The sequence below is a fragment of the Malurus melanocephalus genome, unplaced genomic scaffold (assembly GCF_030028575.1).
Source record: "Malurus melanocephalus ecotype Western Australia unplaced genomic scaffold, MMel_1.1 scaffold_245, whole genome shotgun sequence".
In the NCBI taxonomy this organism is placed as follows: Eukaryota; Metazoa; Chordata; class Aves; order Passeriformes; family Maluridae; genus Malurus; species Malurus melanocephalus.
The window spans coordinates 66,008-78,724 of NW_026623477.1; the positions used below are offsets into that span (position 1 = coordinate 66,008).

A 12,717-nucleotide genomic window follows, 5' to 3' on the forward strand; every position below is an offset into this window, starting at 1 on the left:
AAGCAGCTTGTTAGATAATATCTTTTTTTTTTTTCTTTATAGAAGATTAATCTGAGACTGTTCTACCTGATGCCAGAGTAGATGTAACCAATGCTGTATCCTTTGCCTGTAGGTCAGTCAGAGGGACAATTCAGCACTGGATCCCATTATCCATGGGTTGAAGGGCGTTGTACATCATGGTAAGTAGCTGCTTAAACTTTCTACTTGTTGGGAAGGGGAGAAGGGCAGGAATGTTGTCCTTAAGGGATCAGGTCACCCCTGGAAGGACACGCTGAGCCCACACATTCCTCATTYGCTGATGTTTAAGGGCATCACAGCCATTATTTGATTGGTAAAGATCAGAGTCATTTGTTACCAGAGAATGGTTTGGGGTGAACAGTAAACAATTTGTTTCTTTTCAGTCAGCGCTCCAGAATGCGTAAGTTATCAATCACAACCTGCTGCAATCTATCTTTCATATTAGAACTTCGAAGGCAGCGTGGATGCTTCTCTCTGTTATTTATCTTCTGTTTGCTCTAAAAATAYACCTCTCTGAAGTTTCTATTTGTTTATAAATTATTTGTCTTTCAAATTTTGGGAGCTGATAATGAAACAGAAAATTAACTATGAAAATTAATTAAACTCTGCAGCAGATGAACATCTTTCTAATGCTGACATAAATACGATCATTCAGCTGTTCTGATGCATATACCTATTATCCTTGAACTTATAGCAGGTACTGAAATAAATATTAATATATTTTATACTTTTATAACCAATTTTTTACTTAGGAATTTTCCTGAAGCCTTATCACAGGTAATGCATCACCAGCAATGACATCAAAATGCTCCGGTTCCCAAAGTACTCTTGTCAGGTTTTAATATAATGATTTGTAAAGTTTTAATAATCTCATTGTAATTCAAGAGGCATCTGCTGGAATGGTGCTCAGTACAATAATAAATCTCCGTCCCATCTATAGTGCTGTGATAAAACATCTTAGCACCTTTTCTGAGGATTGTCTTTAGGCATTAGCTAGTTCTGCAGGGCTTAACAGACACTTTTTTTCTCTTGACTGCAAACCTGAAACTAGTTGACAGTGTTAGATTAAAACAAATAGGATTTTGGATTAATTGTTCTGATTTCAGAATCATTTAACATTGCAACTGGGAAGGCAAATAAATCCAAACAGTGTAAAACGGGTTAAATGATAACACACCATAAAGTGCTTCATTTAGAGCATTTTCCTTAGGTTTTGCTGCTTATAAATTGCAGTGTTCTGCCGTGAAACAAAAACAACACACCGAGCTGAAAAAGTGGTGTTGTTTTCCACAGAAATAGAAGTTATTACCTCGCTCCCACTGGGTAACAAAAGAGGCCAGCAAAAGCAAAGCTGGGATGAGTTAGGCTGSGAGGGTTTTTTCAATGTCTSTGTAATCTGACACTGCAGCCAAGCTGCCGTTTRACTAGACTGGGATCTCTTTTTGGTTTTGTTCTTTACCTGCTTTCCATTCCAACACTCCCAACCCCCTGTAAGCACACAGACATTTTAGYCACCTCATCAGGKTTTTCCACTCCCTCTYTTGCTCCTCGCAGTCAAAAACAGCYGCTCATGGGTARTCACACTGGTGTCTCCTAAGAGGATTATTCCATTCCCAAAAATAATTGTTTGGGTAGGATGTGACTCGGTGCCGAGGCTGTGATTCCCTGACCACATAATGATCAGTCCATCTCCGTGCTGTCTTACCCACAGCAAAATCTGGGTGGATGAAAGGCGTTTATTTTTGTTTTGCGCACAATGCACAGAAGTCTGCTCGTGTTTCAAGTAAAGGAAATCACTTGATATATTTCAATAGCTTGTTTCCTTTTCAAAACATTAAGGAAGAAAAAGAGGAAAATCATGCTTTCCTTCCTGTTTCAAAGGCCCTGATTAAAGGCCTTTTCTAAGGCTCTTTTGGTGGTTGGAGTAAAGGAATTTCCTCCTGAAAGCAGTTGTTCAAAGAGATCGTTCTCTTTAACTTAAATATTGATAGAACGCTTCAGTGAAGAATTCTCATATCATATCTTGCTTTTAATGTTGTTATTATATGGAATAATAGTAAAGATGTGAAGGTTTTATTCCAGATGCTCACATTTCTTTTTTTTTGATGTGATTTACTCACATTTTACATGAGCATATTTTTGTAAATTTATCTGAAAAGCTTCTTCCTGCCTTCCATTTGGCCGCATTCAACTGGAACCCTAAGGCAACATGGACTTTTTGGCTGAAATACAGTGGAAAACTCTTGTGGCTTTTGAATAGAGTAGYTGGATCAAGCAGGGATCCAACAAAAGGAGGCAAAATTGAAACCTTAAGTTTTCTTGCATTTTGTAACWTTTCCATTACCATGTTGTTTTTAGGTGGTTGTCACAATATATAGGCACATACATATAATGTAAAAATTAAGAATACATACAAATGCTGAGGTTTTTGTGTCCCTCTGTTTCCATCTGGCAGAGCATTGTTCTGGGGTTGTGCTGAACAGTCACTCCTTCCTTGCAGTCATTCAGTTTTCAACATGGGGATGACACACCCTTACAAACCCTCATCATCCTCATTTTGTCATTTACTCAAGGCCTGGTCCTRAATGGGGACTCCACTCTGCACCATGGGGTTCCCACACTGGCCCCATAATGCTGACAGATCTGGTGACACTCAGGTAAATATGAAGATGGTACTAATGCGTGATGAGCTGGGGTTTTAAATACTTTTTGCATCCTTTTTCTTTTTTTCTGTAAAGTTCTTGTATTCTGACATTGCCCTTCCAGGGGAATGCGATCATTTCCAAAGTCAGAAGTACCTTCTGCAAAAGTGAAAGCAATTTTTGCTTGATATTTCATCAGGGATTTGAATTACTTACTAATTTGATGGAACATAAATAATTGTGCCCTTCACAGTGTCACCAGCTCAGTAACAATGATAGAGAAACATACACATAAAAATCAATACAGGCTTACTTGCTACTTAGTTGACTTTGTTTCCTCATCTCCGGGCATAATTTTGTAGAATCTTAATGCCACATTAAACTTAATTTTACGTGACCAACCATATAGAGTTTCTTAGCTGGGAGGAAAACCGTGGTGTACCAAAGTGCCTAATGATGTCTGGACCTGTGTAATACTTTGGGGTTTGTCCCGTGTTCTTGCTGCTGAACAGGACGTTCCCACACCACTCCCCAACTCCCTCATCCGCCCACGGAGAGCGGCGCAGCAGCGCCGAGGAGGCTCTTGCAGGAGCTGTCAAATGCTCGTTGCTGATTTTAAAATTGCTTTTGGTTATGTGCTGTGCCAAGGATTTGTCACACCTCCCGCCCGCCAGGTGCCTGCTCTTCGCACTCCTGCTTTCCCTGCCGCGGGGCACGTGGCGAGCGCGTCTGCCATGAAGCCAGCCTGGGTCTGACAGCTGGGAACGGGCAGCCCTCCCTCCCTGGGGAAGGGATGGGCTACAGGCAGGTGGGATTTGGATTTTCTGATGCTGATTTGACAGTGTCTTTCAGCTCTGATTGCTGGGGGTCTTTTTTAGCTCTTCTGCAAATGTTCTTCTCATCACAAAAGCTGGTGGGGAGGGTCTGAGCAGCGCTGGTGCTGGTGGATGGATGATGCATGCTGCTAATTGAAGTTGGGTCATAGCTCAAAACGTCACTGGTGCTTGGCTGTGCTTGCACCACACATGGGGCAGTCTTGATGCTGCAGATCGCACTCTTTGGCCCTGTTTGGCTGTTGTTGTGCTGGGCTGGGTGCTCTGCCCTGAGCCCCTCTCTGCTCCTCACCCTTCCTCATGATGCTGAGGATCTCAGGGCAGGAATGAGCTGCTCTCATGCAAGGGCTGAGGAGGCTGTGAGGCCTCAGAGAATGAGTATGCCCTTGTGGGAATAGGGGACTGAAATRCCAGGTTATGTGTTATACAGTTGATTTGCATTAAAATGGCTACCAAAGCTTTTGTCTGCCACRGGCTCCAGCAAGGTCTCAGAGGAGCACCTGGCAGGATGCAGCTATTGCACAGAAACATTGCTTTCCCCACCTTTGCTGTCTTTGCTTTGCCCTTTATGGTACCGTTTTGTCTGTAAGCCTCTTAGAGATGCCTTTTCCTTGTTGTTAACAGCTGCTGCAAAGCATTAAATTTGTCTTGTTCCCTGCTGTCAGTGCTGGGGCAGCACCCAGAGTCACAGTCACCTTTTCCCAGCCTGGCACGGGTGCTCTGCAGGACCACAGTCCTGTTTTACCCTTCAGGCAAAGGGCTGTCAGAGGGATGGCAGCCCACACTACCCCAGGCCCCTGCAAAAGATTTCAGGGTTATGGAAACTGTGTGTTTTTGTCACTCTGTCCTGTTCTCTGTGGCTGTCATCAAGAATCTACATGGATCAGCAGAAAATTATTAGCAGAGCACAAATAAATTACCACAGCAGAAAAGGCTCTATTAATGTCAAAAAAATGGGGCTCTTATTCCCTTCCTTGTCAAAAGTGAGCACTGAAAATCAAAGTGCTACCAGATCAAAAGCTTAGGTACAAAGTGAATCAATGGCATCTGTTGCTTCTTTGTGAACATGAGGTGGGGTGAGGGGAGGAGAGGAACCTTTGTTTATTTAAAATGAGCTTGGAAAAGTCTCAAAAAGCTGTAACTGGAACTCAGCATGGAGCAGAATGTAGGTTTGGATCTCCCTTGAGAGGTCCAGAAGTGGTCAGGCAAGTGATCGYTGAAGTTTCTGGGCTTGCTGGGGAGAAACTGCCAAAACACAGTGGAAACAACTGCTTTAATAATGAAAAAGGATAGAGAATAAATATGTTGCACATCTCTTCAGTTGTCCTAGGTGAAAAATCAGTGAATAACCTGTTAAAATAAATCAGCACTAAAAAGGAAGCAATCTAGACGGTGTTAGTTACCCTGTGGATCTATCACACCAGAAGGCATAATAACAAGAAAACACCATTAGCACTATGACAGGTTTTTTCTTTTGTTTTTAACTTTAACCACAACACCACCTGACAAGCTGTTTGCCTCCTACACTAAATATCATGGGGTTGTGGAGRAAAAAGGTGGGGGAGAGGGGTGAGGGTGAGATGTGATAACGTGGGACCTCATCTTTGAAAGCAAAACTTTGAAGAAAGCAGCAGCTCAATTTGGAACAAGGGCGGGCCATCAAAGGGAGAGCAGCACGATGCATTTGGCTGAGAAGGAAATGTGGAGGAGCATTTTTTTTTTCCTCAGGGATGATCTGGATATATTCCTTTGTTTTCTGATCTGTTCTTGTGTTCACAGCCAGAGTAGCCCTGTGAAAGGGGCCAGGACAGGATTGCTGTGGAGCAAAGGGGAGGAGGAGGGAAGTGGGAAATGAAGATGAGAGCAGAGGTGATAAGTTCACACCTTTATATAGGGCAGCTCTGTGCATAGCTGCAGGGGTCTGTGTCCTTTAAAGCAGTGAATKGTGGAAGTGTTGGAAATCTCTGGTCCTTCACCTGTCTGCTCTGAGTAAAGAGCAGCCAGCTGACAGAGAATTAATGGTTTGCTCAGAAAAAATAATTCAAACTAAGAAAAAGATTAAGAGTCAAAACTTGTTAAAAGGTAAGAATTAAAGCTGATGCTGAATGTGAACAAAGCATTTGTAGGGAGCAGCAAAAGCTGAATGCTATGCTGATGGGTTTTGGGGATGTTTGCTGAGAAATGAGAGGTGGGGAAGTCTGAGTACATGTGGTTTTGCTCTGGCTCAGCTGGAGCAGATGAGAACAATCCTCTGGGCACTTCTGCTTCACTTCAGCCTCTGCCAGGGTCCAGCTTTTTCCAAGGATCCTCCTCTCCTCTAAACTCTTTGTCAAAGTTTCTTTCTCCTTCTGTACTTGGTGCTTACTCTGTATTTCTTAGTTTCTTTGCCTGTCCAGCCTCATGTACCTCTGCCTTAGGTTAGCTTTTGTGAAATCTGGAGAAGTCTCATCCCAGTCTAGAACAGCTCTGCATTAGCACTGCTTAAGCATGAAAGGTTCAGAATAACATTCTCCTTTTCTAAAAAGACCTCTTTTCTGCTGCTGAACCTTTTCCTCCTAAGCTGTTTTAAGAAAGGGAGTGAGAAAAATTATGCCTGAGCTGAACACCTGGCATGGAAATGGTTTTTTTGTGAATAAGACTTGCCTTTTTTAGTCTTTCCTCCTGTTTTTTTGTACCACTCGCTGGTTGTCTGAGATTAAATTAGTCTGCAGGACTGTGTTATCTCACTCCCCTCCTCCCTGCCATGCTCTGCTTTCTGTGTCCTTACAGCTCCTTACATTGCTCAGCAGAGGCTCTTTTTTWAAAAATAGCTAAATAAAAGTGAGAAAAATAATTGCACAATAAATGACAAGAATTACCCTGAGTACAGAGGACTGTCAGACACTRCTCTTCCTGCAGGATTTACACAGCAAGTTCTCATGTGATGATCCTCTCAGTTAAAGTAATATATAATATTTGTAATCTCATCTTTAAAATCACCCCCATGAGTCTGGGCYCTGGCTGTGCTTTGCTGCCTGCTTTATATGGGGATTTCTGGCTCAGCGGGTGTGCAACGTGGTGTCCTTTTGATTATTTTTGTGTGTTTGCTTTTTAAATGTTTGAATGCAGAAGTTTTAGAATGTCTTGGCTCATTGTGAAAATGAAATTGGCAATAACATTGTTTAACAAATTTGGGAGACTTTCAAAGCTCTTCATATTGGTGTTGCAGATTTCAGTTATTCAGAGTTGTAGCTGGGCACCTATCAGGCACTGCACATACGTTAATTTTGGAAATAAGCTCATTTTAAGATATTGTTTTCAATGCAGCCAAGTTCCTGTTTTCTTACAGAAAATCACGATGAAAGTCCCAAAGCATTCCATGAGATATAAATGGACTTGGCATATAGTTRTTTTCTTGTGATGTCCAATCCAAGTTCCTGTTAGATTTAAAAGAGTTTTGATCAMAGATAATTGTGTGCTGTTTACCTGCATATGTCAAGAAGCTTCTTGCTCTACAGTGATTTGGTTGAAACTCAGGTCTATATCCAGTGATTTACAGAATATATTTTTAGCAAGTCWGTCCTTGAAGGCAAAATGTTCAATTGATGGCTCTTTCAATATAATATTTGCTGGCGCCAGCTTGTGAAAACTGCAGTAGTTGGTGGAAGGAGATCCACTGCTGGTGTCTGGTTTAAGATCTGATTTTCTCCTCTGCTCAGTAAACTGTTATGCACAATTTAGTATTAGTTCAGACCTGGTGGTGATGACTTGACAAAGAGTGTAAATAGGTCGTGCTTTTAAAGCATGTCTGCATTTGCCCTTCCTTTGGGTCAGGTTGTACAGAAAACAGCMCTTTGTCCCATGCAAAATATCAGGGAGATTTCTCAGCCCAAACAAAGAATATGCTGGGTGTGACTTTTCACGTTGCTGTTGTGGGAGTCAGACCAAAAGGTAGATGTGAATTTTGTAGCAGAAGGTCAAATGTGTTACCAGCTGGCTCAGTTAATTGTTTTTTGTGAATGTAAGAGTTGAAATACAATATTGTCCTTTTATGCTGTGGAACACTCAGTGGTTTAAATGCCACATTTATTGTCTTAATGGTCAACAATGAATGTGTGGTGCTTGCTATTTTTACCTTTGAGGTATTAGAGTGAACATGTTTTTCTCAGCATTGCTGTTTGTTACCTGTGGGTGAAATTGTCTGCATTAGTGGCATCCCAGGGGATGTTTTGGATGCTGCTCTTTGCTGCATYACCTGGGAGCCCCAGTGGCAGCAGCGGGTGGTTGTTCCTTCCCAGAGGAATGCTCTMTAATTCCAGGGCCTGCCTTCAGGGTTACAATCCCTGGGGCTCTCCTTTCCTGGTTGTTTGTATYTCTACCTGGGTGCTCAGGTGCCGAGGTGGGAGGAGGAGAAGGAGCAGCAGAAGAGGCCACTGCAAGGCTCTGGTTGGTGTGTGAGTGTGAGGAGGTGGCTCATGGGTCGGTTTTGCAGCACTGATTGCAGTGGTTCACACGTGTTTGCAGGTGAACATGTTTGCTTTGCTGTCTTTCATTGCTTTTGTCTGCCAGTTATTTCCTAGCACCTGTCAGCAAATGCTGTCTCATCAATCATGTCGTTTCCAGCCTTATCCACTTTCTCTCTCCTAGAAATTTCTCACTCCACCCACTCTGTTCCTAACCTCCTGGACACAGTTCATGCCCATTCCAGGCACTGTAAATGGGAAACAGGMGCTGGTCATAAAAGAAAGATTTGTTATTATCTCCAATCTTGTTCTTTTTCATTTAGTAGGAACTATATATACATATAGTACATTTGTGTACAAGTTCACTTGTATGTATGTATATATAAAATATTTCTGTGATAATCAGTGAATGCTCTTGCTTAGCCTAGAAATTATTCCCCTTACAGTTTCACCAACAATAACTGACTTAAAGATGAAATCTTAAAACTGATATGACTTCAAAATGCCGTTTTCAAAACTGTCTCAAGCTCTTAGGAACTTTAATTTCATGGCATTTACTGTTTCAATACACTTTGAAGGATATGGCAGGCCGACACYGGAGTCTCTAAGTCTCTTTTTCTTCAAGCTTCACATAAATATTTTTGTGACTCTGATTTCTAAAACTCTGCTCCATGCATCTAGATGGCAAGCGATACAAAAGAATGATACGTTTTCAAAAGTGTTACGTTATTAAAGCATAATCAATTGATTATCATCTATTTTAGTTGTCTTTTTAATCCAATTATATGTATTTTTTCATTTTAATCTTTGGCATTCATTAATGAAAACTTYGAGCGTTGCTTGTAGCCATGAAAAATTAGACCGAGTACACCCTGCCCTACTTAAACTGTGTATTAGCAAAGCTACTTTTTCCTTGAGAAATACTCTTTTTCACAGCTGACTGTGGTTTCCCAAGTGCTTGGAAAAAACCCTCCCTAATTGATAACCAAAAATTAATCATAGTCGGATACTTCCAGTTTGCATTCAAATAAGGTATTTCTCTGTCTAAATAAGCTTCCTTTACTTGATTATTCATATTGTAGTTCAAAATGTTTAAAAATGAAAGACAGAGTTGGATGAAATGTAGACTACTTAATACAGTGTGTATTTAATATAAAAGTCATGCATTATTCATTTTTGCAATTTGAATAACTTTGAATTTAGCATCCCTGTTCTTCATCTTTTCCTTTGATGAACAATTAATTATTAAAATATAATATTGTCAGCATATGGCACAAAAATCCTTGAAAGTGTAAAATGAGCTTCCTTCTCCTGCCATCCTTTGATAAAGGGATACCATATTTGTGGTTTTGCACAGAGCATTTATCCAGTATCTTAAGTGATTCCATCATTCTAATGAAAAGGTGACAAAAGTWAGAAATAGCTAAAATGTTAATTTTAACCGCAACATTTTTTCTTAAATTCGAGAGGAATGCACTTTTCAAAATGTGCCTCCCATCTCTTTCTCGTGTAGTCATTGCCTGTTAATGCAGGGGATGTTGGCGTGTTCGAACACTTTGGGATTCATCAGTGTTCTGAGTGCTCATATAGAGAGAGGCAGCTCTGAAATAGAAATCCAGTGTCGAGCTTTGCGTGCTGCATTAGGAAACCAAATCCTGTGATTGAGTTTCTAGTTTTTCTAACCCAAGTTTTTCTGTATAAAAATGAGCCAGTCAAATTAAATGCGACCTTTGCTGTGATTGTGACTTCTTGATTAGAGTCTCTTTGAACTTTGGCCAATCATATATATTTTAGTATTTATTATTTAAGCACACATTTTCTCACAGAGTGTGCTATGGTGAGGAAAAAATGTARTTTATTATTTGTTTCCTTTTTGGAAATGCAGAAGTGGTTGAAATCTMCTTGGATTAGAAGGAAAGGAATTGTTCATTAAAAGGTTCCAGTATTGCCTTGACTTTAACAGAATTACTCATGTTTTGGAATGCTAAAAGCTATGAAAACATTGCAGACCTGTTGATATTGGGCAGAAAATAGAAGATAGCTGAATCATTTGTGTCACTGGCACCTTGCAGCAGAAGTGGAGTTAAAAAATCCCCAATTATCAGACTGCTGCTAAGAGGTTTAGGCAACTCCTGATTTGATCAAGACTTGTAGAAGACTGTGGGATGCTGTGGAAGTGAATTCTGCAGACTTCATCCTATTTGGGAGACGTGTGTGTCAATCACCAGCCCACCTGCTTCTCCCTTCTGTTGGGGTGGGGAGGGGGTGGCAGTGGGTTTGCTCAGCAGCTCTGGGGAGGCAGAGAGAAGAGTTCCCTCTGCCCAAGTGTGGACTCCTGTTTGAGGCACAGAGGATTGTGAAAATAAGGAACAGAGATGTTCAGGAGAGCCCCACGTGTCAGCCTGCCCGGAGGCAGTGAGCACCTTTGCACAGGCTGAGTCGACATGAATTGCAGAGGATAAATGCTCAGGGATGGCAGGGAAATTGCTTTGCCTGCAGCTGTTCCCTCCTTTTGTTTATTTATTTTTCTTCACAATGTTAAATATTACCAGCTTGTCACTGTTACTTGAAGGTAAATGCTTGCAGTGCTTAGGTCTGCATTTCAGGCTGCTTCTCGGAGAAATAAGTTTGGACCTTCACTGCTGGACCCTGTGAAGGACTTTCTTGGGTTTGGGAGAAGAGGCAGCAGCTCTATCTGTGAAATCTGTTTATGGTGCAGTGCTGGCTGTGTGTGGCAGTGCCAGCGTGGGTGGGTGCAGGCCAGCCTGAGCCAGCACTGACTGGAGCTTGCTTTGAGCATCAAACTGAGATTCAGCAGTGCCCTGATGCCCTGTCCCTGCTGACCAGTGTCCCTGCTCCGCTGCCCAGCTGCCTGGCAGCTCCCAGAGAAATTTGGCTGAGCAGCATGGCTCTGGCTCCTCCAGCTCAGCAATCCACTGAGGGTTTGACTCTGCTCCCGCATCCCTTCCCAGCTCTGGCAGAGATGGGATGGACACACAGCCCTGTGCTTTTTGGTCAGGCAGCAGCAAACAGGAGCACCGGGGCCCTGCTGTGTCCCACTGGGCTCTGTCCTGCTGCCATCGAGCTGGAGAGACTGCACTGAGTGCTGGAACCATTGAGTGCAGCGCTATTTCTGTGTTGACGTCAACCAGTGGGGTAGCAAGTGCATTTCACACCTGCACACATTCAAAATGGGCGGGTGTGTGTTCGGGATGGGGCTGACTAGCATTTTGGYTGCTCTTTTAATAAACCACACGTCAGCTCTTACAGAGCCTTCCTGGGAGGGAGTTACCATCTTTCATTACATATATGATAAAATATGTTGTTGCCATTACACCTTGTTAGGCTGCCTAGCAGTGTGATGTCTGTTTTAAAGACACATTAAAAAAAAGTGTAATCCTGCTTGTCAATCTTCCCCGCAGAGAAGGAGACCTTTCTGGATCCCTTTGTGCTGAGGGAACTTCTGCCAACGTCTCTGGGGAGCTACTAYCGCTACACAGGATCCCTGACTACTCCTCCCTGCAGCGAGATCGTGGAGTGGATCGTTTTTCGGAAGCCTGTGCCCATTTCYTACCATCAGGTGTGTTTGTTTTGTCACCAAAGCCCATCTCTTGGTCTGCCCTCCTTAAGACGGTGTTTTCAAAACCCTCTGGTTTAATCTGGAGAACACAAATGTTTCTGTTGACCAAAAAGGAAGTGTCGGTGATTTTTTTTCATTCTTTTAAGTAATATTGTTTCTGAACATGAGCCATCAGTCTTGAGAAGACGGTACAGCATGAAACCCAGTTTCCTTTCAGTGATTTATTTGGTATTGTTTTTGTTAAGATTAAATTAAGCTATGGTGTAAATAGTTACATAGAGTTCCTTTTTATTCTTTTTAATTGCAACTTTCTTTTCAAAGTAAAGTGAGTGATTTCAGTTCTGCTCAGATTTAGTAATTTGAACTAATTACATTAGAAAAGACATCTTTCTATTAATTCTCCATGCTTAACTGTTTTTATAACACRGTAAAACTGCCATTATAAGCTCAGAGAGCTGGCGCACAAATTTTAAAATTAGCACATAGCAGCTTTTAATGCAAATAGACACAATGTCTGGGTTTTGAAGAATTATCCTGATAAAGTAACATCTAGAAGAAGTCAAATGCTTGCCAGTTCAGTGTATTTTGACATTGTAAGACTGTTGTCTTTAGAAAACCAACCTGCTGGACTTTGTCTTACCTTTCTTCATCTGTCATAAACCACTGAAAACAAACTTTTTACATGCAGTAATTCTGTGAAGCACACGTGAAGAGTTCACTGGGTGATTCTGACTGACAGATGCTGTGCTCAATTGTTTCAGAAGTACGGAAGGCACTTGCCATACCCCTGCTCTAGGCTTTTTTCTAATTTTCTAGATCTCATTGCTTCTCCCATAGACTCTTTTGTCTTTTCTTGACAGTCTGTGTTCAAAATCAGTCTCAGTGCTTCAGCTGGRGCCCCCAGAGGCTGAGGGCCATGTCACAATTCATGTCTCCAGCCACCCATCCTGGTGTTGTTTTTCCTGTTTCACAAAAGTGTGACGGTTCTGCCGGTGTTCAGCTCCTGGTCAGCAGGAACATTTTTGTTGGAGGCTTTCCCTGGAGCTCTCTGGCAGTGCTGAGCACATCGTGCCCCCAGGCAGCCCCYGGTTCTGGCTGGAGCCTGGGACTCTGCACATGGTCCCGTTTGAATCAGACCCTTTGTTTTTTTCAGGCTATTTCTCTGATTGTCGAGATCATTTTGAATTCTGTCCTTGCCTGCA

At 42.1% G+C, this 12,717-nt stretch overlaps 1 protein-coding gene across 1 annotated transcript in view; it reads left to right on the forward strand.

Annotated features, from left to right (window-relative positions):
* LOC130578914 (receptor-type tyrosine-protein phosphatase gamma) overlaps positions 1-12,717 on the forward strand; it is a gene marked incomplete at its 5' end in the record, with an annotated part of 132,002 nt that overhangs the window by 24,179 nt on the left and 95,106 nt on the right. Inside the window, 2 exons of the mRNA XM_057375317.1 lie at positions 113-179; positions 11,358-11,515. Coding sequence (XP_057231300.1) covers positions 113-179; positions 11,358-11,515 — 225 coding nt within the window. The remainder of the gene's footprint in view (positions 1-112; positions 180-11,357; positions 11,516-12,717) is intronic.